Source organism: Zosterops lateralis (assembly GCF_965231275.1).
Source record: "Zosterops lateralis genome assembly, chromosome: 2".
NCBI lineage: Eukaryota > Metazoa > Chordata > Aves > Passeriformes > Zosteropidae > Zosterops > Zosterops lateralis.
In genome coordinates, this window is record NC_139763.1 from 35,355,379 (window position 1) to 35,376,658 (window position 21,280).

The window sequence follows — 21,280 nt, forward strand, 5'->3', positions numbered from 1 at the left end:
ATGTTAAATTGAGAACAACTCTGGATTGCCTGAGATGCACTGTAAAAGATGTTCTTAGAGTTTTTACTGTAAGTGACTCTAAAGAGAAGGGAGGGTTTGCTTAGAAAATAAGCTGGATATACAGGTTTTCCTGCCCACTGCAAGTGTTTGCCGTTAGTATATGTGAAGAAAACAGGAAAAATCTAAAATTGATTTGTGTCAAAAGTGATGGAAATAATAGTCATGTTACTAGGAAAATGCATCTATTATAAAATATGAGAATAATTAGAAGCTACAAAGAAGAAAAGGAGCATTTTAAACTTGATATTGTTTTTCAAAGAATAAGTATGATGTTGGGTATCTTGGTTTTTTAGGATTGTTAACAAAAAGACCACAAACTATTACCTTCCAGGGCATCTGTTATAAGTTGGGTATCCTCAGAGAGTTAGTCATGAGAGCAAGGCACAGTTGTTTTCCTACTGGCATTACTGAAACGCATTGTAGTTGCACCCTTGTGTTTGTAGTTTTAGCTTATAAAGAAGGTTTCGTGTGAGAAGATAGTGTCATCTGCCATTTCTCACTGGCAGACACATTCATTTTACTAAACCTCCTTTGTTCATAGATAGTTTCTTACTTTCAAATGTTATGCAAAAATGACATAATTGTTTTTTTGTGTAGCATTTGACTGTAGTGAGTCATTTAGGCAAAGAAAAATGCATTGCTGAAATAGAACTGTGGAGGTAAAATAAGGGCTTTAGCCTGCATGTGGTCTAAGCCCTCTGAGAGAAACCCTGATAGGGTTTTTGGAGAAAGCAAGCCATTGCAATTTCATCTTCATGAATTGCATTTCTCACTTAAAAGGAGCTTAAACTTTAAGCCTCACTAACAATTTACTTGGAAACAGCTACATACTGCATGCGGCTTTTTTCAATCTGGTGTGGGTTATCTGCAAGCTTCATCCCCTACATCTTACTACTAGAAGTAATCCCATTAGATGATTATAACTGGTATCCTCAACAGACAGATTAGTCATAATTGAAAAAGAACTTCAAGTGTGTTTAATCAACTGTGTGGTCATTTTATTAGTGGACACTCATCTACCATAGAACTTTGCCTTAAGTGAAGTGCATTTATGGCCTGGGGCTGAATAGCTGTTATGTTCCCAGAAGTGGGAAATCCTTAAGCTTGCATGAAATTGCACCAGTTTCTCAGTAACAGGTAGAATTGACCTTTAGAAGAGAAATTTTTTTTATTTTCATACAACTTTCTAATCTTTTTGGCTAACAATAGTTATCTTTGGCTGGTGATGTGTGTTTGTGTACAAATTAGTTCTGTTTTCATTGGATGAGAGGAAATGATTTTGAAGAAAATAAGTTGACTTGGTTACCCATGCAGGTGGAGACTTAGTGAGACTTTCTTAAACTTTCTCCTTCTACAGAGCTGTCTTTGAAATGGAACCAAGGAAAAGCTGTACTGTTCACCAAGACCAGATCTAGGTTTGTCCAAATAAGTGAACTCACAGCTTATTGCATATGCAGCTGGAAGATCATAAATAGTAACTGAGCTCATGTGCTCTCCTTGAGCCGAAGGTAGCAGAGGAAGGTTTCTATTGTGAACATAGCTGTGTATTTGAATCCTTCAATGTCTTGTTAAATGCAAGCTGCACAGATTCACAGTCACTGTGTCAGAGGTTTGCTGGTACTGGAGTGTCCAGCCTGCACGTACTAAATACACAGAATATTAGTGTATAATCTGTACTGAACATGAATCTGGTGCACTAACAAGGCAATATCACTATGTTTATAGGCTGTGTTTGCCAGGAGGAGCAATTCTACATGTTTCTGCAACTTGGTGTTTGCTGTAATTCTTGTAATGTTCAAATACCTAGTACTCTGGTAACACAGGGAACCGTGGTGTTAGAACCTGAAAACAGGCACTGTTTCTAAGTTTGCACACAGAGGGGGAAAAGGCTGAAAACTGTTACACCTGCTTAACTAACTTTAAAGCTAACTCTCAAATAAAGTTGCTATTTCACTATTGGCTAAAAGAAATAGAACCTCTTCTGGCTAAAATGTAGATATCTAAATGGAAAATACAGATTCAAAGGAGGATTATACAGTAGAATCTGAAGCATGGAGAAAGCTGCCACTGAAAAAATGCTGGTTTGTAACATTTTGCCTTCAGTGTATTACCTAAATAAGGCTTAATTTAACATTGTTTCCTGAAGGATCACTTAATGTGTGATACAAAATCTGAGTCTTTTCCTTGATGGAAAGGATATTTCCTCATATGAGTGTTGCCACATCTACCCCAAGGCGAGACGGGCAAGATGTCAGACAGAGAGAAATGAACAGTGGGGACAGGATTTCAGGAAAGTAACCCAGGGCTTTAATTTTCTGATGAAAACCTATGAGGTATGTCCTGTGTGAAGTTGAAATCCATGTCCCATCTTGCACTGTGCAGTCATTTAATTGTTTCTTCCCAAGGGCCTTCTGCTGCCTATGGTTAGTTTTGGAGAGAAAGGGAGGAAGACTCTAGTAGCCAGCTGGAAAATGTAAAATGTATTGGCATCCCTCAGCACCCCCTCTCTCTCAAAGCATGGCAAAGCACCAGTAGGACACCCCTGCTGGGGTGCTGCTATCAAACAGATATTCCTTTCTAAGCTGGTATCAGGATGGATGGGAGAACCTGCAAAATACAGAAAAGTAACAAATGTGGATTTAATTCCTCGTAGGCTTTACCTGAGTGATCATCATCAGAGCAAACTAGTCACAGTGAGAAAACAGCAACAGATTCTTACAGCTTCCCTTTGGACTTGCTGCTTCTGCACTTAGGGATGGGATGTACCCTACTGCCAGCCCAGGGTCTTGTGGACTGTGCCCGCGGCAAGTTTCAGGTCCCTAGTGAGATTCTGCTTTGCTTTATGAATGCTGGTGCATTGCACTGAGTTCAGGTTCTTGGCATTCTTTTGTACTGATTCCTGCTTTGCTTGTTACAAGCTTTCAAATGCTTCTGAGGTACCAGTGTGTTGCTGACTGATGGAGTGATAATGCAAGCTTTAATCCACGCTGTTTCTTTAGCCTTATACTTGATGATGGAAGATCCAAAGAAACAGCTGATCCAGGTAGAAAGACTCATCAAAGCCAAATAACTCAGCTAATATGTTTTGTAACCAGTGTGTTTCTCAGAAGCAATAAGATTATGTGGATCAGCTGGTGTGCTTTGTGTCTGGTGAAAAGAAGCTTATTTAAATTAAGAGAGCCAGGAAATCTGTCTCAGTCCAGAAGGAAGATGGGTTCCACAGAAGACCTTGACTATCCTCAAATCATTGTGCAATACAGCAATGGATTTTTAATCTCAAAGGTAAGAAATATAACTCTTAGAAAGAGTATGCAGACAGAAATATTCAGAGATTTCTCTTTAGATCCTGAGTGTAAGTCTTTGGAAGAGGTGAAAGCAATGGTATAATGACTGTTTTGCCAAACAAATTTTTAAAGGCACTAAGGCAAAACTAGCAATTTCATTCTTCTTATTGTTTGCTGCTGTTACTTGCCTAAGCACATGGGCATGAAATGGTTTTATCTAGTGCAGTGAATGATTTTTTCCTCATTTACTACTTAACTTTCCTATTGTCCCTTGCTGTACCTCTGGCCAACATGGTAGCACAAGGAATGTTCTTTGGGTTGTGCAAATACTGCTGCACCTTAAGCTCCTGAAAGGCAGAGCTGACAATAAAGAGAGGAAAAACAGATAATGAAAAGTCACTTTGTGAGAAAAAGGCATGCCCAATTAACACTTCTAGTACTACATTTTTGAGAAAAAGTTTCAACTTTGGTTAAGCCATGTTTTTACTCAGGGTAAAAGGAGCTTAGTTGTACAGGAAACATTTTAGCTCAAATCATCAGGCAGTCAATTAAATTGATGTCTTTGTTACTGTTTCAGGAGTGTTTATGTGACCAGAATAAAAGGCTAATACTTGTAAGGTTGCATATAGCTAAAGAAAGATGAAGGAAGATGGTTGTCTTTTTATGTATGGTTAGCTATATCTGTCTGAAGGGTGATGTATATTGCTGGAGAAGTTACACAACGCTGTGGAAAGACTGGGCAATTTTGTTGGGTTGAACGAAGCAGTTCTTCTGGATGAGAGGAAACTCCCTGCTCCTGAAAGATCACTGTACTCCTTTGTGTCAGTCCCTGAAAACAAGATCCATAGAATGGGATATTCCCCCTACTGCAAGCCACGAGAGGGTCTCCAGGGTTCACTGAAGCATGTGTTAGATCCTTAGTTAAAGAACAGAAACATAAACAGAGAACAAGCGCCACCACCAAGCCTTGCCTTTGTTCTTTCCAGGAGATTGTGAGAATGTGTTCTTAACTAAGGAAGAGGCAGGAACATTTACACACAAAATCTGGTCTCTAAATGTGGACTTTTGGAAGCCAAAAAGCATTGGCTGACTTCACTGGAAAAGTAAAAAAAAAAAAACAAACAATGAGTTCATTGTGTGGATAGTACATTATATCGGTGCTCAGATAATCTACGGTTTAATAATTTGACTTGTTTATATGAAATACAAGTTTATCTCAAATAAATATTAAATTTATATTTTCCCTAATTAGGCAGCTTGTGAAATGCAGTAGGCTTTGTGCTTTCACCTAATCCCTCAGTCCCATCTTTCTCTACACCCAGGTTATGTTCACTGCCTGTGAGTTGGGGGTGTTTGATCTTCTTCTGGAGTCAGGAAAGCCTCTATCTTCAGATGCCATTGCTGCCCGTCTGGGTGCCAGCACCATGGGGATGAAAAGACTGTTGGATGCCTGTGTGGGATTGAAGCTCTTGGCAGTAGAGACGACACAAGAAGGAGGTAATAAAGACAGAGGAATGGGAATAAGTTGAAAGACCTAAACCACTGATGGTTTTGAAAGTGAGGCAAGATGTGTGGGAAAAGGTGATACCCAATGTTAAGTCAGTCACTGTAGCTAGAACAAGGAGAGAATCACTCCTGGGATTCACTCTTCAGCTGAAAGAGAAGCAGCAAGTGGCAGCATGATCACAGGTATAAAGTGAAAGACAGGTGCAGAGCTCTATATGCCTAAACATCTTTGTGCAAGAGCCTCATGTGACCTTGGAGAAGATATTAGGATCTCTGTGGAGCTTGTTTCAAGAAATCTTTAGGATATGGACAGGATTTAAAACTTAAAATGCCAGGGTGGATGGTAACAGCATGATTTAAAGCAGGTTTTGTTTTTCTCAGGGTTTTTACCACCATTATGTGAAGTATTTTGTTAGGTTGTTGATCAGACCTGAGAGGTGATGTAAGCTTTTCCTTGTGTCAGAAACATGGAATCCACTTGGACAAAAAGGATCTCTGGCCATCAGACAGCTGGTCAGGACTTGCTAGAGTCCCCTGCTCTGCTTTGTGTTGGCAGCCTCTGTTTTAAGGATTATATCTGTTGTCCAATGAGTTTGGGGAGAGCAGGATCTATCTTTTGTATTCCTTTGATATGCCAGTCCCATGGGTGAGTGATGCCATTGCAGATTCATTGGAGACAGTGAGGAAAATATCTGGGAGTCCTTTAGGCATTCTTCTGTCTGCAAAAGGTTCTGTCCATGTGAACTGAGGGAGGATAGGTGTGGCTGGCCTGCTGTTTTGAGGACTTTTTCCCCAACCTGCTGACTTTGTTGATCAGAAGAAATACTTGTCTGCCAAGACTTCTCACTTAAATAGAGCACACTGAAGACTTCCTCTGAGAGCAGAAGCCTATATGTAAATGATAACATTTATAAGGCATTTTTTTTTGCTCTCCTTGAAAGAAATGTTGGGTACTGGAGTTAAGCATAGAGGGATAATGTTTACCTAGATGAAATAAGGCAACGCAGATTTCAGCAGCCCTCACCCACTGCTCATTGCAGTGGAAGGATTTGGTTGTAAAAGTAACATGGTTGTGTCTTTGGCTGTATAGACATCTGATGACAAACACCAAGCTGTACAATAGACTTAGCAAGGTGTTATATCATATATGTTAGTAAATATATTTATTTTACTTTTAGCCCTCTACAGAAACACAGAAATTTCCAGCATCTACCTTACAAAATCAAGTCCAAAGTCTCAGTATCACATTATGATGTATTATTCCAACACAGTCTACTTGTGCTGGCAGTACCTGGCTGATGCTGTGAGGTAAGGAGGAGTGTTGTGTGCTGTGTGGTGCATTGCAGCATCTGTGTCACTGCTCTGAGTGGTGTGTTTCTGGAGAAGAGCTCAATGAAGATGCTGACTGGTTCTCAGAAATTAAAAGCAACAGATAATTCAGCTATTAAGATGGTCAGTATGTGCGCTTTTCCCCCACCTTGTTTTCTATCTGTGTATGTTTTTGTTTTCCTTTTCCCTGTCATTATAGAGATGATTTAGAAACCAGATTTCTTTGTTTCACCTTCAGTAAAGCACTTTATCATTACAGTGGCTCTTACTGGATGTGACATCAACAAACAATGGTGGCTAAGGATCCTTCTATTGCAAAGGTTTATTAGGGGCAGTTGAATATGGGTCTGGAGTCTCACTTGTTCCAGTCCATGGAACTGATGACCAAACATGGTGTAGATGATAGTGATGATTGCATCAATCTTGTACTCTTACCTCAGGTGTGTTCCCATAAGTCACAGAATCCTAGAATGGCTTGGGTTGGAAGAGGCTCTAAAGATCATCTAGTACCAACCTTCCTACCATGGATGCCACTCACTAGATCAGGTTGTTCAAAGTGCCATCCCACGCCAACCTTGAAATGAACCAATCATTCTTGTAGGAGGTTAAGAACTACATTGGCACTCTCATAGGCTTTTTCAATTGCTATTTTAGAGAAGGAAGAAACCAATATGAAAGAGCTTTTGGCGTTTCATCTAAAGACCCTTTTGGAGCAATGTACAGGTAATCATTAGAATATTTATAGAATTTTTAAAAATTCTTATTGTGGATAAAGCTAATGTTTTTAATTATGGCTCAAGACAATAAAATATAACAATGTGAGAATTCCTTTCATCAGTGTCATTCAATGTTTTTATTTCTCAACATATCAATTACTGGGATACTGTCTGATATTTTGAATAGAAGTATATCCTTTCCTAATCTGAAAAAGATCACAGATCTGACAGAGGCACTGGTAGTTGAAGGAAAAAAAAATCCCGTGGAAATTCTGAGAATGAACAGCATAATACACTATTGGATTTCACTAGTCTTAATTCCTTATTTAAATGCATGAATTCATAGCTGTACCTTCCATATAAACCAAGGTAGGTTTATATGCAAAGAGGATATATTCTATGTCAATAAAACCAGATTTTTATTTAAGCTAAAACATGTAGCAGCAGTTATATGATAGGAACCATTGAGGATGTGGTAAGGAACCCTCTCTCTGTGCTGTCTCTGTTTGCATTGCTAGATCAGATGAAGAAATGCTAAAATTCATGGCTGGCCAGAACTCAGTATGGAGTATATGTGGCAGAGATGTTCTTGCTGCATTTGACCTTTCCCCTTTCACACAGATCTATGACCTGGGAGGTGAGTGTCAGAAGATCTTCTTTAGCAAGCCTCTGAACAGTCTTTTATAAGCTCTGTAGAGGAAAACAACTCCTTTGTTATATGATGGGCAAAACAAGGGAAAGTAGGACATAGCAATATAAGGAGCATTTTCCTGATTTGGTTGGGTTAAAAACAGAAATTTGAGAATGATGAGAGCATTAGCAAGCTGAATGCTTTTCTCTACAGTCTGATTTATGTAAGTAGTCACTCATTCCCATGTGGATGTGGCAGCTTTAGCATTTTTTCATGCCTTGCTTGATGCATTTTTCCAGTGCCAGACTCTTCCTTTCCTCTCCTTCACTCACTGTTGAGGTACTGCCTACAGCATCTTATCCGGCAGCACCCTTCTGTCCCAGCACTGCTGAGTGCTGCCAGCATTCATGGGATGAGCAGGCTCCCCCCCTAGCCTCCCTCACTTCTTCCCCAGTGCCTGGTTTAATGACTGTTCGAATTTTTCACCTTTCAGCACCCACAGCTGGTCTGGCTAGGAGGGAGTGTACAAGCGGTAAGGGCTGGGGGCTTATCCCACATCCCTGGCTGCTGTGGGCCCTGGACCTTCCTGCAGAACACATGGAGACAGTGGCTTCTCCTGCCCCTCCTCTTCCCTCTCAGCAGCAAATGGGGTGTAAATGTACATTGCCAGATTCCATGAGGCTGAATGCACCATTTCATATACTTTCATGTGGTGTCACTGAAGAGGTTGGGTTTGTGTCAGTACTGACCTTCTTTTACTGTCCCCAAAGGAGGTGGAGGAGCTTTGGCCCAAGAGTGTGTTTCTTTGTATCCAAATTCTACCGTCACAATTTACGACCTGCCCAAAGTTGTACAAGTGGCAAGAGAACAATTTATTTCCCCCGAGGAGCATCAGATCAATTTCCATGAAGGTAAGTGTGTACAGTGGAGTGGTGGTGTCACAGCTGTTGCTCCAGGGCCCTGGCTCTGCTCAGAGGTCTCCAGCTGCCCCTTTTGGGGACAGTGTCACAGGCTGCAACCTCCCCAACCTGGGTCTGCAGCTGTCCCAGCTGTCCATCGCCAGCTGTCAGAGACACAACTCATTTTTTCAGCAACATTAATTCCTGAAGAGAACTATTTCATTTCTTATGGACAAGGGTACATTAGCAAAAAAGCCAAGCATCCTGCAGTTTTGAAATCTGTCATGCTTTGTTTTAAATTTTCCTAACATTCCCCTTTTCTCCTGTGCAAACCTCCTGGCAGATGTGAGGGATGCCAGGCCTGCTCTGAACAAGGGGTTTCCTTCTCTGGTGACAACTGATTGATCTTCAAGTCCTGAGATATTTTAGACCATGAAAGTGGGTGAGCTAGCTCCTATTCCTCTTGCCCAGGCCACTGATCCTGCATAGTCTTTGTACCATCTATGAAAAAAAATGAGTATAGGGAGATCTCATTTTTAATGTTTACAAAATTCTTCAAAGTGCTGGAAGTGCTTAATATTGCTCAAAGCTCAGAGAGAGAAAATAAGCCTTGAGGAGAGAAAGGAGTTTATAAAAACAAAGATGCAACAAAATGGGGAAAAAATGGCAAAGTAAAATGCTGAGAAAAAAATCTGAATGCAGTACACCAGGTGCTAAACAAAAGGAATAACAAAGCTAGTGCTAGGAGGTGAGATGTGTATTTTTACCTACAGATTTATGAAGTAACTCTGTGATTAACAAAGATCTTTGAAAAGTTTCTTAGAGAAGGAAATATTCTTTCCTTCTTTCTCATGACGGAAACCACACGAACCTATCTCCTTAGTGCTTTATGAGTTTGAATTTCTGTCATTGGAGAAAACCTAAACTCAGATGCTTTCCTGTGTATCAGTCTGTTTCAGGATGAGTTGTTGCCTTTAAATGTTTCAGATGTTCTTGAGACTGATCAAGAGCAAAATTCACTATGTGGTGCAATGGAAGACTTTTACCTGGTAACTTCATTGCTGTCTGATACATCTGAAGGACATTGCAAGCCTGGAATTGAATAGAACTGAAAATATTTGCATAACTCAGCTCTCAGTCTTGTGGGGATTTATATAATGTATGTATTCTTGCTTTACAGGAGACTTCTTTAATGATTCAATACCTGAAGCTGAACTGTATATTTTATCCAAGATACTGCATGATTGGGATGATGACAAATGCAAACAACTGCTGGCAAAAGTCTACAAAGCTTGCAAACCTGGTAGGTGTGAACTCCTGAAGAGCAGAGACTCTTACCTACCAGCAATGTGAAGCACACCAGTCTTAATGCTCAGCTTGGGTGGCAGAGTTTCAGTGCAGGAGTTTCTTGGTTTAGCCCTTTGCTTTCCCTAAGCCAGCCACATGCAGCTGAGACAAACAGCACCTGGTCTAAGATCTCTTTGTCTGGCTTCCAGTGTTTGTCTCCTCTGCAGGAGCTCCTCTTTCAAGGCATGAAGTGTAAGGATTGAAAATTTTGGGTACTGTTTTGGTAGGTGTATACATCATAGTAAAAAATTCCATTAAGCATCACAATGAAACCTCAGATTTTCAAAAGCACTGCCTACAGAGCAAAATCAGTAAGGTCCTGTCAATTAGTTGGGGAAAATGGAAAATTTCCATCTCAATCATAGCATCCCCTTCAGTTCTGGAATATCAGTACCAACATAGCCAAGCAAGGACGTGCTCTGATGCTTTGGCTCTTTCATTGTCTTCTGTGATGCTGAAATATGACTTAGAGACTGCTTCTTCCTGAATGTAAGGTTAGGATCTGTCCTAGTAACAGCTCAAAAATAGCTCGACATTTCATTGCTCAGAGTGTGTTTTCTTTCTGTTCACTCCATCAGGTGGTGGAGTGCTGCTGGTTGAATCTCTTCTGAATGAAGATAAAAGTGGGCCTGTAGAAACTCAACTGTTTTCAATGAATATGTTGGTGCAGACAGAGGGGAAAGAGCGAACAGAAGCAGAGTACAGCAAGCTCCTGGAGGCAGCTGGCTTTGGAATGGTTCAGGTCAAGAGGACTGGAAAACTCTATGATGCTGTTTTAGGAAGGAAATAGTAGTATGTGTTTTATGTATGTAACAAGACATAAAAAGTTGAGAAATGTGCTATTCTCTTCTTAGGGGCCAATGATCAACTTAGCTTTTAGTTAAGGCTGCCAACCTTTTTGTAAGCTGATACATTGTCCGAAGTCTCAATAGTAACAGATCTTCAACATTTGTGTATTGTAAATCTGGCAGCCTGGCTTGGCTTGCCTTTGGATCAGGGAGGGAAAGAAAGAAATCAACACCTGTTCCCCAAGAAAAAATCCGCAGAAGAAATGTGTAGTGTGTCTGCTTCAGCTTCTATCAGTCTCTCTGATTTTAATACTAAATCTGACAAAAGCAGAGCTGAATTCATGCTTGAGTTCTTGCAAAATAAAACTAATCCCTGTACTTAGCTTTCTTGCCTGCATTTTTATTCCTGAGATATTGATATAATAAAACTGGACCAAATTATGTCTCCTTGTAGTCTTTTCAGAGTTCCAGGAGAAACCCTGTCTGAGCCCTGTGGTATTTTGCATGAAAAAAGTATATTAATTTTTTATTTCTTCAAGATTTTGATTTAAATTTCGAAAAAGTGTTGTGCCTTAGTGGCTGGTTGAAGCCCAAGGATTCTTATTACAAAACAGTTGGGAAGATGATGCAGCCAAATAATTCTGTTATGTACAGAAAAAAATGGGGGAGGTGTGGAGTAAGGAACACCTGCCTAAAGACAGCAGCCCCATTGCTGCAGAATCAGGCACAGGCTGGGGCCTGGATACTGCCTAGAAACATCTTACCAAAGGAGACCTCAGGTGGAGGGCAGAGGGGTGGGAAATTGTCCCATGGGTTCTGTGGCTGTAGAACCACTGTGGAACAGTAGGACCCACACTCCAGGCTCCCTGCTGGCTCCGAGGTTCAGCTCTCTTTTCTTCCACTGATCTGCTCTAGAGAACTCTTGAGGCACTGAAGACCTGTCCACAGGTTGTGCTGAACTGTGTGTGCTTCTATAAGTGTATGTTTCCCGCCTCCCCCAAAATGCTTTAGCCCTTCAAAAAAGCCTTTTTGCAGACTAGCTTAGTGTAGGGCAACATTTTGAAGGAAGCAACATTTTGAAGGAATGCAAAGTTTTGAATGATGCTCTCTCAGGATTATGGAGAATGCGCCACTGAAGGCAGGGGTGCTTTCTGGAACTCAGTGAGGAAGGCTTGCAACAAATGGCTTGATAAAGCAATAGTTTTAATAAGAAAGAAGAGAGATACAGATAGCAAGTAAATCTTGATGTTGCTTCAGATGCCCGGCACCTCACCTATGTCCGTGCTCCATCCAGGACTGGGTGGAGCCCTGTTGGATTTTCCCACAGTACATTGTACAGACACTGTCTATGGAAGGAAGCGCCTCATTTTGGGTCGTTTGGGTTATTATTTTCTTCCAAGAAAGAGGCCATTCTTCACAAGAACCTGTTGCTGCATTGTTAAAGGCAAGGCCATGTGGGTGGTGGCAACAAGTGGGAGCTGCCTCAGCCCCTCCTGCAGCTGAGGGACATTTGTGGCACAGCATAAGCCTGAGGCCACCCTGGACATTCAGCATGTCATCTGCCATGGGGGGCATCCACTCCTGGATGTACAAAAATCTCCTGCTCAGGATCCATCCCACCCTTTGGTCCACATGCAGTTTACCTTTCCCAAATATTTTATGGGTTACAGATTACCTTAATAACACATGAGTTTCTCAGGCCCTAAGAGCAGATGTGGCCTGTCCAAGACACAGACTCCCTGAGCACAGTGTCTTCTGAAAGGCTGCCAGTAGAGCAGCCTTTTCAGAACTGGGTGTTCTCACACCATGCAGCTTCTGAAATGGTGCAGTATGACATGTCCAGGCTTTCTTAAAGTAGTTTCATTGATATAAGGGTGAAACAGATCCCTTAAAATAAGAAATAGGTCTTTATGTTTGTTACATGTTAGTGCAATCAGGCTGTCAGGGGCTGACTTAAAGCACATAAAACTTATTGGTTTTTTCCAACATCTCAGTATGAGACTTGAGAATGGCTTAAGACTCATGCTGTCAGAAGGATACATATTAAGTCTTTGTTTTCTGCTGTATCTCTTACCCTTAAAACAGGTAATGCTTTTTTGAAATGGAACAGTCTTCAACCCATAAACCTTCTGTGTGATAAATGAAGCAGTGCCTGTGTTACACCTTGCTGATTTCTTTTTTCAGCATTTATAGTACAAAAGGAAGACTGCAGTTCCAGGATGTGATAGGAATGGTAAGGATGCCATATCCTGAAAAAACTGTTCACCTCTCAGTGCTTATTAAAAACATGCAAAAATTAAAAATTGTGTCTTCTTAAATGCAAGCTGCATAGATTCTGGGTTACATTGTCCAGAATGAGGAGTTGTAGATTTTTCTAGAGTTTGGAATTTGCTCTGACTTTTGTATGTTTAGGCCTAGTATTTTGGTAACACAGGAGACCCTGTAGTATTAGAAGCAGGGAAACAGATACTATTTCTGAGCTCTATATAGTAGGACACTTTGAATATTGAGAATATTAAGAAATTCATAATGTGAGTGCACCTGAGTTTCAGGACGAATGTTGAGGGCTCTTCAGCCTCACAAAGGCAAGAGACAAAAGCAGTAATCAACCACATCTACATGCAAAAGCTAGCAAACAGGCAATGAGAAGCACAGTGACAAATATTAGAACTCCCTGTCCTCTTAGTGGAGGACCATTGGAGGATGCCCACAAAGCCATGAAGAAATTCAGCCAAATATTTTTAGCTGAGAGGCAGGGTGGAAACAGAATGATCAAAGGGCTTATCAGAGTGAAAACATCATGGGAGGTTAAAGTGGGCTTGGGTAATTACTGTGGGCTTGTGGGAAACTTAGACTATTTAGAGAAAGGGTCAAAGGCAGGAAATGGAGGAATCAGGGTGGGTAGGGGAGGAACCACCCTAGTGAAATAGAGAAAAGGTGAGGGCAAATGTACTGGTCATGCTTTGCAGTCTGCTGTTCTGCACACCTGTCTGGCCAAGCTGCATGCTGGATCAATAGAAGTTTTCTTCATGTTACACTCTATCCCTTGCTATGTTCTGTTTCTTTTTGTGAAGCCTACCCACATCAAAAGCCAGTTCAATGGAGAATCTATGCTTTTGAACAAGCCTAAAGTAAGATTCTGCTTTGGTTTATGAACTCAGGTTCATCACGCTGAGTTTAGGTTCTTGATATTCTTCTGTACTGATTCTGTTTTGCTTTTTACAAGCTTTCAAGTGTTTCTGAGGTGCCAGAGTGTTGCTGACTGACGAACTGACAATATAAGCTTTAATCCACACTTCTTTAGCCTTACACTTGATGATGGAAGAAACAGCTGAACCTGATAGAAGAACACATCAAAGCCGAATAACTCAGCTAACATGTTTTGTAACCAGTGTGCTCCTCAGAAGCAATAAGATTATGTGGATCAGATGCTATATTCTGTGTCTGGTAGAAAGAAGCTTATTTAAATTAAGAGAGCCAGGAAATCAGTGTCTCAGTCCAGAAAGATGAATTTGACAGAAGACCTTGACTATTCTCAAATCATCATGCAATACATCAGTGAATTTTTAGTCCCCAAGGTAAGAAATATAACTCAATCTTATAAAGATATCTAAGACTGAAATGCTCAGGGACATTCTTCTCTGAGAATAAAATAGTTCTTAATAAAGCATCATAATGTAAACTGACTTTGAACTTGAATAAGCATGATAGAAATCCAAAGGAAAAAAAAAAACAACCAACAAACAACTAAAGCAGGTCTGGCCCTCAGGGTGGACTTAACATTTATTGAGACCCCATTGACCTTTGGAGGCTTGGTTGAGTAGACTTTGTCTTTGCATGGAGGTTTAAATACATAATGGTTTATATATAAGAGCTTGTTGTCTGACTGCCTTAAATGTGGAAGGCTTCTTCTGTGGTGGGATTTCTTCCCACTTTTAGTTTTTGATGTCTGAGAAAAAGAGAACTAACTTCAATTGTCTTTCCCTCCCTCGGTTACACCATGGAAAGAACAAGATTTTTGAACTATTTTCTTTCCTTTCCTAATTTGCCATGCAGATGGCTAAGTTTGATAACATTTGTATATTATGTCCCTTCAGATGGAAAGGACTGTGAATACAGAGTGTCTTATAATGACTCTCTCTCAGACAGCATATCATTAAGGCAGACAGGGAGCAGTTTCAATTTCCTTAATGTTTGCTGATGGTGTTTTCCTGTGTGTATGTGCATTTGCATAAAATTCCTCTATTCAGTTTCAATTTGAATTTTCCTCATTAACAATCTATAGTGATTTCAAAATTCACATTCTTGTCACGTTTTTGAGAAGTAATCTCAGCCATGTTCTAACTGAAGATAAGTGTCCTCCCTCTGATGGATGTTACCAAGTCATTTGCCAATGATGCTGAACTAGGTAGCTTATGATGCTAAGTTAGGAGGAAACACTGAACCTACAATACCCTCTACATAGGGGTAGAGAGGGCATACAATTATCTTAATAGATTAGACCACTGCACAATCACCAAACACATGAGATTTTAGAAGGACAAATTCCAGATTCTGCACTCGGGATGGTGTACTCCTGGATGTACTTATAGACTGGGGTACTGGGGCTTGAGTGTAGCTTTGCAGGAAGGGATCTGGGTGTTTTGGATGATTATAAGCTCAATAGGAACCAACAATTTGCTGTGGTGGCCAAAATGGACAGCTGCTTCATTGGGTGTATTAAGCACAGTGTAACTGAGCTGCTGAAAGAAGTGGTTGGCCCACTGCACTCCAGGATAGGTGCAGTCCCACTTTGACCACAGTGTATAGCTTTGGGGTCCAAACTATAAGAATATATAAACAAATGTTTTCCAATTAAACTAATGCTGAATAGAAATGCTGAAATTCATGACTAGCCAGAACTCTGTGGAGTGGCAGAGATGTTCTTCCTGCATTATACTTTTCCCATTTCAGGCAGGTCTGTGACCTGGGATGTGACTGACAATAGATCTTCCTTAACAAGCCTCTCAACTGTCTTTTACAAACTATAAAAAGAAAAAAAATAACTACTATAATATATGAGGGAAACAGGACATATGTCAGAATCTTGTAAGCAGTAAAGGGAGCATTTTACTGTATTGGTTTGGTTAAAAAGAGGAATGTGAGAGTGATGAGAGCTTTAGGAAGCTCAGTATTTTTTCTACCATCTCATTTGTGTGAGTAGTGGTTTATCCCCTTGCGTACATGGCAGCTGTGGCTTTTTCTCATGCCTGCTCCATACATTGTTTTGGTGCCAGACTTTCCCTTCTGCCCTTCAGACAATGCCATTAGGTTGAGAGACTCTCTGCAACCCCTTACACTGCTGTCCCAGTGCTGCTGAGCACTTCCAGGATTCATAAGAGTCATATGGCTCCCTTGTGGGCTCCATCAGTGCTTTCCCTGGTTTAGTGGCTCTGTTTTTAATTTCCCATTTTTTTAAGTGTGGAAAGAGAAAGCCAAAGAAGGCTAGTCTGCTGTGACTCCTTTCATGTTATAAATACCAAAGTTGTGATTCCTGGTGTTTTGATGCCAGGGGCCACTGAGAGTGTTACCATTAGGCTGGAGGTGACACAATTCACTTTCTTTAGCCTTTGTCTCTTTGATCTCATGAACTCTATGTCTGCATGTCTGGCTGTGAGGACTCTGTATGTGCCTCTGATGAGGTTCAGCCAACTCCAAGGGGAGAGACCCTGCAGTGTCTTTGTGCTTCAGGTTCAGCTGCCATCTTTTTTAGCTTATTTTTGTCCAAGATAAAGAAATCTAACAGAGTGTTATCTCTTTTCTACAACGTTTGTGCCTTTTTTATGAGAAAATTGTGTGAGCTCTTTAAAATAAATTTTTCTCAGAAGGATTAACACTTAAATCTTTTGTGGTATTTTATTTTAAAAATAACCATTCTCAGAAGGAGTATCAGATATGTGTCGTAACACTGTGCTGTTAGACAAGCATATACATAATAGAAAAAAAAAAAAAATTAAGAATTTCATTGTACCTTGGGAGATTCGCCTACAGAGTCATCTTCTGAGCAAAATCAGTAAGGTCCTGTCAATTTCAGTTGGAGAAAATGGAAAATTTCCATCCCAGTCACAGCATCCCCTTCAGTTCTGGGATATCAGTATCAACATAGCCGAGCAAGGACATGCCCTGATGCTTTGGCTCTTTCATTGTCTTCTGTGATACTGAAATATTACTTAATGTAGAGGCTGCTTCTCATTGCTCAGAGTGTGGTCTTCTTTCTGTTCACTCCATCAGGTGGTGGAGTGCTGCTGGTTGAATCTCTTCTGAATGAAGATAAAAGTGGGCCTGTAGAAACCCAACTGTATTTGATTAATATGTTGATGCAGATGGAAGGGAAAGAGTGAACAGAAGCAGAGTACAGCAAGCTCCTGGAGGCAGCTGGCTTTGGAGTGATTCAATCCAAGAGGACTGGAAAACTCTATGATGCTGTTTTAGGAAGGAAATAATTCTCTCTTCTTTCTTCTGCCATCTTGCATGTATAAGTGGGAAAATGACATATGCCACCCACTAAGTTTTTATTTAGGGCAATCATCCCTTTGGTAAGCTGATACATTGGTGGTAGAAACACTGACTGTTGAACACATACGGATTGTTTGTCTGAGAGTGGGAAAAGTAAATTAACATGTACTCCATAAGAAATTACCTATGAATAGAAGCTTTCCAAGGAGAGATTATACTTCCTTATCTGTTCACAGTCTCTGCTTCACGTTTTATGCCTATTTTTTCTAACTTTAACACAGTAGTTGACAAAGACAATTTTCAATTTGTACTCTGTTTGCTTCCTGTAAAATAAGACTGTTCATTGTGGTGAGTTCCCAGTTTCTTCACATTCCCTGTGGACTGATGTAGTACAGAGAATATTTGTGCTTGTGATGAGCCTCGTTTGAACCTGTAGTTCTGTCCTAAAGCATAGGATTGAATGATAGTTGATATAGAAAGAAAAAAAGAACCTACCAAATTAATTAAGTCTCCTTCCTTTGTTACAGTTTGTGACACACATTGGAGCAGGGTGTAGAACAGCATTTACACAAGGTCTGGACAGGGTTAGCAATATTACTTGGTATTACTATGAAGACAATTTTTCTCTAACCAAAAACTGAATAGAGGGGAAAGGTGTCCTTTTTCTGTGGTTCTTCTCATCTATGGAAAATGTAGTTATGGAAAAAGCATCACAGATGAGGAATGGACTTGTGGGAACACAAGTCCAGATTAAGTTTTGTTGTCATAATTTGGGGGGGTGGAAACTTTGATTGTAAATGATCAATTCAAGGGCAAGGCGATGTCCAGGGATAAGTTCACGAAGAAGCCAAGACACCAAAAATGTTCCAGTTAAGCTGATATGAAAAATGATGCTGTATTTCCTTTAGTATGCAGTTTAACTTGTGAAAATTGGGAACTTCACAGCAATATCACAGCAAGATGTGAAATATCACACTTGGTAGTTCTGGACACAGTATAATGCGCATATTTAGAATGGGATATTAAACAAAGGAATCTTGGTTGTGGTGGGTTACACTGACCAGCAAACACACAACAGACCCACTGCATGCTCGCTCCCTGCCCCCAGCAGTGCAGAGGGACAACTGAAAGAGGAAAGGCAACAAAAACCTTCTACATCTTTATAAAGATATATTATAAAGACAGTTTAACAAGTGAAAGAAAAAGGTCAGGGGAAAAAAACAAACCAAAATCTCCAAGGGAGGCAAAGGCAATCACTCACCACTTCCCACCAGCAGACTGATGTCCAGCAACTCTCTCAGCACCAGCTGCCTTGGAAAGACTACCCACAGTTTTTACTACTGTGCATAAAGTTTCATGACATGGGATATTCCTCTGGTCAGTTTGGGTCAGCTGTATACCTGCTATGTCCTCTTCCAGCCCCTTGCTCACTCCAAGGTTGCTCAATGTGGGGTCAGAGCAAGAAACAAAGAATGCTCTGATGCTGTGCAAGTACTGCTCAGCGATATCTAAAATGTACCTATGTTATCAACATTGCTTTGGTAACAGATCTAAAACAAAGAACTATATGGGCTGCTGTGAGGAAACTTAATCTACATCTCCTCGTTGCCACTGTACTGAGTCTGGCTGGGATGCAGTTAAGTGCATGTTTTAACTAAAAAAATCATCTATCCTAAATAATGGTTGTTTGGCACATGAAACCCAGGACTTGTGCCGGAAGGGAAAAGGAGAAAAAAAGAAAATTGAATTGTTTTGAGTCTTGCATAAGGAAGACAAGGTAAAATCCCATCCTTGCAGGAGAACTGAGTGTCTTATTGTACATCTAATTTTTTTTTATGCTTAAGGCATCATACTGTTCACTGCATGAGTATCTAACAAAACCATAATTGCATGTGTAATTTCCCTTGAAATTCTGCTGTTATGCTTCTGATGTGTAAAATCTAGGCATGCTAAATAGGATATAAACATATTGTCATCAAATCAGTTGGTGTTTGAAGTAATGAGTGTTAGTCATGTGAAGCAAAGAATGGGTTAAGACTAGTTTATTTTATATGTGTGTATATATATATATTCTATACATTATGTATGCATGAAAACATGATAAATCTTTGAAATAAAAATTATTGCAGATTTTTTTTCTGTTTTTTTTCTGACCTCCACCATTTTTGCCTGGTTTATACCTTCTAAACCAGTAGGTGGTCTCTGCTCTGCTGCAGCCACCATCCCACTTGCCACTAGATGCTGCTGTTGCTGCGCTTGTCTGATGAGGGACACGGGTCGCGTGGAAGAGAAAAGCACCGAGCTCTGCGCGGTCATTTGCGGTCACAGACAAAGTGCCACCTAAATGAAACAGTTTAGGCACTGACAGTCAAGACAGAAGTGGTCAGAGAGCCTCTGCACCCAGCTGTCAATAAATTCAGACCTGGTTTTGTCATGCAGCTCATGCGTGGAAGAAAGAGCAAAACCTTCTTCGTGTGCAATGATGGTGATGACAACATGAGCCCATCCTTCCTTACTGTCAAGCTGAGCCCAAGACCCTTCTTCACAGAAGGTCTTACCGAGCTAGGCTGTAAATCCCTATTACAGCACCACAGGAAAACCAACACTTGTTCATGGCCCTTACGTTTAATTTCTTCTCCTTACTCCATGAATAGAAACATCCTTGCAAGAACAGGGCCAGGTTGCACCATGGGGTCGGTGCTTCTCAGCCAGTGCTGCCTGTTGGGGTCAGAATATGACATGGGGATGCCTCTAGGGATCCCAGGGTCCCACACTGGCACAGGGTGGCATCGATGGCTCAGTGCTCTCCCTGGCCATGGGTACTGCTGCTGGCGTGGGTCATCACCTGTCTGAGTGTGAGCCACTGCCTGGCCTGGCTGAGTGTGGACCACGATGGTGTCCTGTGTCAGCCCTCAGCATAAGCCTCTTTCCCATAGTCCTTGCAGGCCTCGTGGCCCTCATTTCTGTCTCCCCATGCAGAACCTGCCTTTGCTGCCTCCCACAGTGCCTGGCTGCCTCCCATGCCATTCCTAGCACCTCCTGAGAGGCTGCTTCACCAGGTACAGCTGTCCTGTCCCCTCTGTGGGGTCTTGCCTTTCTCACCATCCTCCCTGTGACCACCCCTCTGGCTGTTTCTCAGCATCTGCTTGGCCAGCAACACCTCCAGCCAGGGCACTGTTATCTGCCATAAATGCACAGCAGGTGTTCCTAGATGGGCTACTTGTGTCCAGGACACTTTAAGATATCAAAGCAGTGTGCAGTGGTGGTTATGGCTCCTGCTTGTGGCTGGAAGCAGCAAAGGCAGGTGATGTGATCTGCTTGGATTCATCACACAGCCCAGGGTGAAGACAGCAGCAGAACCAACCCCACCAAGACCATGTGGGTGCACTGTCACCAGAGGAACTCCACTGGTATTTGTCATTGGCATGGTCTAATCATGACACTTAAACTGTTTTTCCAAGGATGTGGTCATACCAGAGTTCCCCTACTACAGAGCATCAACAGATTTACTGTAGACAGTGATCTTTGTGATACAACCAGAATGTTTTAGAAGTTTTTCTTCAGCTTTCTGTATCCACAGTAGCTTGTGATGAGCACACAGTATATATTATTTGCTCACATCTTTGGATTCATGTTGTGCACGAGTCTGTGTGGTGTGACTGTCTCCAACAGTAGTTGAGGTCATGTTCCTGCATTTAGCAAGTGCATGTGAACACATGCAAACCAGAACTTTTTTACTTTTGGACAATTTCTGACTTCTTTTGAAGGCAAAAAAAGCATCATTGCAGGCAGATTGTGAAAGAACTGTTTTCCCGACTCAAATTCATCCCAATGACAATGTTTTGACCTTGGTTGGAAGCTTAGCTCCCACAGTGGGATAGGAGAGAAAATAAGAAGACAAAAAGTGAGAAAACTCATGAGTTGACATACAGAGAGATAAAAAACTTAGAGTAAGAAGAAAAAAAAAAAAAAGTAATATAAAGGCAGTCACTCACTGCCTGTCTTGTGTAGATTAATTCCCAGCCAGATTCCAAGCAATGAGTAGCTTCCCTAAAACACTCACCCCTCAGTTTTTATTTCTGAGCATGACATGCAATCATATTGGTCAATCTGGGTCAGCTGTCCAGCCTACTCACCGGGGGAGCAAAGTGGGAAATAGAGGCAGCCTTGAGCAAATGCTGCTCAGAAATAGCTAAAACATGGGTGTATTATTGATGCTGCTTAA

At 41.1% G+C, this 21,280-nt stretch overlaps 1 protein-coding gene across 1 annotated transcript; it reads left to right on the forward strand.

Annotated features, from left to right (window-relative positions):
• Nucleotides 1-3,270: 3,270 nt before the first annotated feature.
• ASMT (acetylserotonin O-methyltransferase) lies at nt 3,271-10,562 on the forward strand (the record flags this gene model as incomplete). The annotated part of the gene is made up of 8 exons (XM_083855526.1): nt 3,271-3,342; nt 4,667-4,841; nt 6,029-6,158; nt 6,834-6,902; nt 7,414-7,532; nt 8,297-8,437; nt 9,606-9,728; nt 10,351-10,562. The coding sequence occupies 8 exons, from the start codon at nt 3,271-3,273 to the stop codon at nt 10,560-10,562; spliced, it is 1,041 nt and encodes a 346-aa protein (XP_083711652.1).
• Between the last annotated feature and the right edge of the window lie 10,718 nt (nt 10,563-21,280).